This window comes from Physeter macrocephalus, chromosome 16 (genome assembly GCF_002837175.3).
Source record: "Physeter macrocephalus isolate SW-GA chromosome 16, ASM283717v5, whole genome shotgun sequence".
NCBI classification, from domain to species: Eukaryota; Metazoa; Chordata; class Mammalia; order Artiodactyla; family Physeteridae; genus Physeter; species Physeter macrocephalus.
The window spans coordinates 50,128,058-50,133,794 of record NC_041229.1 but is presented as its reverse complement, the minus strand read 5'-3'; the positions used below and the strand labels follow the sequence as shown (position 1 = coordinate 50,133,794).

The window sequence follows — 5,737 nt, the reverse complement described above, 5'->3', positions numbered from 1 at the left end:
TCATTTTCCTAAACTGGCAAAACCTGACCAAACTACCACAAAACTGACCTCAGAAACAAAGAGAAATGGAGCAGAAAAAGGCCAGATTTCTTACTGGCAGTACCATGGTGGCAAATATCCCAGAACTAAGAAAAGCTGCCAAAAAGAAGAGAGAAAATTAAAGGACTTTACAAAAACAGCCAAGCCCAGTGCACACAGCATTCCCAACAGCTGGAGTGAGCTTCAGAAGCAACACACAGGTATAAGGTCCAGCCCTATTCTTTATTTACAGCACAGTTCAAAGTCATTAAATCAAGCACAAAAGAAATGGTTCCCATTTCCTGGTTTGGCACTGGATATCCTTCCTACCAGCTGCAATTACATCATTTTTATCCATCTTCTGCTTTTCCTTTTGGGAAAGTAGAGAAGGGGCTAGTGACAAATGGGCCAAAGAGACTTCAACTTCGAAACCAATAAATCCCTGCTTTCAGAGAAACCAAGGAAGTGACTCCCCCTCTTGTGAAAGGCAGTCAATACCCTGCTCCAGTTATCAAGGCCACTGACGGTGTGGGAAAGCTGTCATGAAGAGATTTTTCCTGGAGGTGGCACAAAGATGGCAAGGACTCAGGTCACTGGATGGCTGCTATCACCACCATCACGTTCTCTTCTATCTCAACCTTCGCCACACCAAATCTAATAAACAAGGGAAAGTAATTATGCAAAGAAAACCAAAGTGAATGGAAATGTGGGTGGAATGAACTTAAAAGAAGAAACTGAAAATGATCGAACGTTACTCAGTGCATCTTTCTCAGACTTGCATAGAAATCTTTGATCCACTGCTTCATGTGTCTAACTTCCAAGGAGCGGGCTAATAGCACAGTGATGGGATCAAAGGCATTGCTGGCTCGGAGATCTAGATGATGCGCTCCCTCTGGGATGACGATCGCAAGTAAGGTGTCTGTAATATCCTTAGTTACTCCACCTCCTGACCACGGGTCTATTTCACCATTGCTAAGTGAGGGAAAGAAAAAACAAAAAGATTATTAGTTTTTTATATCTACACAAATATAAGATAGGAAAAACCTACTACTATATGCATAACACCTAAAATTATAAGCTTATAACCTGGGGGATTTGATCTGAGGATTTAATCTGTCATATAGAAAGGTGCTTTATCCTGGAGTTTGACAATATTTCTGCAAGTAGGTACAGAAATAGAACCAGAGAAGACTGAAGGTGATGCCCCATGAATCAACCTAGATTGTACTGGGACTTGGAATTTAGAAGACTGAATTCCAATCCTGGCTTCATCACTCAAAAGCTGTATGACGTTACACAAGTTACCTGACTCAGTCTCCTTATCTGTAGAGTTAACAAGGCCTACCTCATAAGGTTGCTTCAAGGGTTAAATCAGATGCTACATGTGGATATGTTTAATAAGTGTCAGGCACATAGGAGTCCCTCAATTAAAGCCAGTCTCTTTCTTTCCTAAGACCCAAATACCAAAGTGATCAAGAAAAATTTCCATATTTAAAAATGCTAATTATCTCTTGGCTCTTTAAAAAGAAAACAAATCTTCATTTTTAAAAAAAAATTTCCCTCTTAGTATAGTACTTTGGGAAATAGGGTGGTAGGACTGAAAAAACTGCTCTGAATCTAGAATCAGAACTTTTGGGCATTACTCAAGATACTCATTTCACATTAGCTTTAAAATTAAGGAAACGCTATTAGGTATTAGTCCTGGCTGGTTCACACAACACATTTCAGAATGATGTAAACAGGATCAGTTATTGAAACAGGATATTTAGTTTAGCTGAAAAAAAAGCCAATACAAACACAGACAGCATCCCTAATAATATTTAACAGGTTTGTTGAGATATAATTCATCTCCCACAAAATGGACACTTATATTGTACAAATTCAATGGTTCTTAGTGTATTCAGAGATGTGCAACCATCATCATGATCAATTTTAGAACATTTTCATCACCCCCAAGAGAAACCTATACTCACTGGCAGTCAAATCCCCAATTCCCCTCTACTACTTCCCCTCACTCTCAGCCCCAGGCAACCACTAATCTACTTTCTATCTCTATAGATTTGCCTATTCTGGACATCTCATATAAACGGAATTATATAATGGGTGTTTTCTGTGATTGGCTTCTTTCACTTTGACATATTTTCATTTCATCCACGCTGTAGCATGTATCAGTACCTTTTTCCTTTTTATTGCCAAAAATATTCTATTGTATATGGATATGCCACATTTATTTATCCATTCATCAGATGCACATTTGTGTTTTTTCCACTTTTTGGCTATTATGAATATTACTCCTATGAACATTTGTGTACAAGTTTTTACATGGATGAATATTTTCATTTCTTTTGGGTATATAACTAGGAATGGAATTTCTGGGATATATAATACTTAACCTTTTGATGAACTGCCCAACTGTTTCCCAAAGTGAGTGCACTATTTTATACTCCCACAAACAACATCTGGGGGTTCTAAATTCTCTGTATCCTCACCAACATTTATTATGTGTCTTTTTGATTATAGTCATCCTATGTGGGTGTGAAATGGAATCTCATTGTGGTCTTGATTTGCATTTCCCAAATGACTGATGGTATTGAGAATTTTTTTCATGTGCTGATTGGCCATTTGTATATCTTTTTTGAAAAAAATGTCTACTCAGATCCTTGCTCAATTTTAAATTGAATTATCAATTAAATCATTTGATCCATCTTGAGTTAATTTTTTTGTATAGTATGAAATAAGGATCCAGCTTTATTCCTTTGCCTGTGAATATCCAGTTTTCCCAGCATCATTTCTTGAAAAAAACTATTCTTTCCTCAATGAATTGTCTTAGCATTCTTGTCAAAAATCAATTAACCACACAGATAAGGGCTGACTTCTAGACTGTCAATTCTCTTCCACTGATCTATATGTCTATGTTTATGCCAGTATCACACTGTATTGATTACAGTAGCTTTATACAAAGTTTGAAATCAGGAGGTATGAGTTCTTCAAATTTGTTCTTCCTTTTCAAGATTGATTTCGCTATTCTGGGTGCCTTGCATTTTTAGATGAATTTTAAGATCAGTTTGTCAATTTCTGACTGGTTTAAAGTTTACAAAGCCTTTCATATTTGACCTCACATTATACCAACCATGTGAGGTAGGTTTAATTACAACTCTTATAGATAAGAAAACTAATGCCTAGTGAAGTTAGAAGGCTTACTCAAATCAAGCCTCTGAGATACAAACTCAGGTCTTTAGCTCAAATCAAGCCTTTAAGATACAAACTCAGATCTTGTAACCTTATTCCAACGCTCATTTTATACTACACTGCATTTCATGGACACATGATTGCTATTGGAAATCAACAGCACATACCATCTTGGCTTGTGTGGTGCAGAGTAAGAAGAGCACAAACTTCGGGATCAGACACACCTGGGTTCCAGTCCCAGGTCTGCCTCTCATCTTCCTAATCTCATGGAAGCTTAGATTCCTCAGAATATAACAGGGGCTGAAATACCTGGATTTAAGTACCTGGCCCATGGTAGGTATTAGGTCACTTTTCCCTGTACAGCACCTCTTGGTATGTCTATCTATAAATCACTTGAAATCACTTATAGAACATTTTAATGTGTGTTCTGACATTTGTTTAATGCACATTCTATTTTGCTGATATTGTTACGAAGCCTGAAATAACAAATCTTCAAGGTCATATTATCAGACATATGAAATTATTTCCATAATTTGCATAATCATTTAAGATAAACCCTCTCATCTATAAGTACCATCTATACACAAATGACTATCAAATAATATCTTTTGCCAGGACCTTTCCCCTAAACTTCAGGACCAATATTCAATTATATACTTGACATTTTTACATGGCAGTCTAACGAGACATCTCAAGCTTTCAGGTCCAAAACAGAGCTTTTGATAGTCTCCAACTCCCAACCAGCCCTGCCACTATCTTCCCAATCTCTGTCAATGGCAACCTTATCTTTCCAGTTGCTGGGCCAAAAACTTGTTACTTTTTAATTTCTCTTTCATACCTAATCTATCGACAAATCCTGTCAGCTATAAATTCAAATATACCCAGAATGTGAACTCTTCTCACCACCCCACTGCCACTGCTCTGGTCTAAGTCACCGTTATCTCTAGCCTGAATAGCCTTTTAACTGATCTTCCTGCTTCTACTCTTGTCTCCCTTCAATCTAATATCAATACAGCAGCCAATTTGATGCTGTTAAAATCTGAATCAGATTCTGCCACACCTCTGCTTAAAACACTCCAAGTTTTCCCATTTCCTTCAGAGTAAAAACCAAACATGCAGGACCTACAAGTCTCGATCTGGGCCCTCTGCTGCCTCTCTGATTTCATCTCCTGCTACTCTCTCCCTCCTTAACTCCACTCCAGCCACACTGACCTTCTCACTGTACCTGGAGGAGAACATGCTGGGACATTTACCTCTCAAGGTCTTTGCCTCTGCTTACCTCTCTGCTTGGAGTATTCTTACCCCTCCGAACTCGTGGCTAGCTAGCTCCTTCCTCCACTTCACTATTCAAAATCACCCCTTGGTGAGGTCTTCCTTAGTCACCTCATCTAAAACTTCAAACTTCTCCCCACCCCCACCAACATTTGATAACCCTCTTCCCCTTATTTTTTTCCCTTAGCACTTATCTCCTTCTAACATGCTTATAAGTGCTATCTTGTTCATTATTCATCTCTCAAACTAGAACTCCCCAAGGGCAGGGCTTTTTGTCTGTTTTACTACTGTATCTTCAGCACCTGGCATACAGTAGAAGCCATACAAATATTTATCGAATGAATGAAAAAAGAATGTATCTAGTTATTTGTGGCCTTACATCAGATGCCCTACACAAAAGAGATCTATAAATCATGCATGCAAGTTTAGGAACATGTAAATCACTTCAGTACTTTTTACAGGGGAAAGCAGGGTTCACCTAAGTGATTCATATAAATATATAGAGACTGACCTTCAGCTATGTATAATACTGGCAAGAAATAATGAACTAAGTCAGCAGATCTAAGTTTTATACCCTAGTAAGCTACATGACTTTGGGTAAGTCACCTGACCCCTCTGCACCTCAATTCTCATGTGTATTACCAAAAAAAAAATTTTTTTTAAGATAATGCCCCTCACTCACAGAGATATTGTGAGGCCCAAGTTGAATAATATATGTGGAAATACGGTATAAACTATAAAACACTACATGAATGTGCAGCATTATTATAGTTATTATCATATTCTATAAGCATAAGAAGTGTTAATACTTCTGAGAGGTAAATGAATAATAAAAAGGGATAGAAATAGTATTTCTCACAGAAATTTGGTCAGAAAACTAATGCAATCAATTTTCTTGGTAAATGTACAAATTAAAAAAGAAATAAGGTGAAAGCTTTCGACAAAATTCAACACCCATTTATGATAAAAACCCTGCAGAAAGTAGGCATAGAGGGAACTTTCCTCAACATAATAAGGGCCATATATGACAAACCCACAGCCAACATCATCCTCAATGGTGAAAAACTGAAACTATTTCCACTAAGATCAGGAACAAGACAAGGTTGCCCACTCTCACCACTCTTTTTCAACATAGTTTTGGAAGTTCTAGCCACAGCAATCAGAGAAGAAAAAGAAATAAAAGGAATCCAAATCAGAAAAGAAGAAGTAAAGCTGTCACTGTTTGCAGATGACATGATACTATACATAGAGAATCCTA

General features: G+C 37.5%; 1 protein-coding gene across 5 annotated transcripts in view; it reads right to left on the bottom strand.

The window, feature by feature from the left end:
• Positions 1–245: 245 nt before the first annotated feature.
• Positions 246–5,737, bottom strand: part of PRCP (prolylcarboxypeptidase) — a 67,991-nt gene continuing 62,499 nt past the window's right edge. For 3 of the 5 annotated variants that reach the window (XM_007120093.4, XM_055091481.1, XM_055091482.1), the window contains 2 exons: positions 774–990; positions 246–672 (listed from right to left, as the gene is read on the bottom strand). In XM_007120093.4, coding sequence (XP_007120155.1) covers positions 774–990 — 217 coding nt within the window. In that variant the 3' untranslated portion in view covers positions 246–672. The other 2 variants (XM_055091484.1, XM_055091483.1) reach the window with 2 other exon arrangements.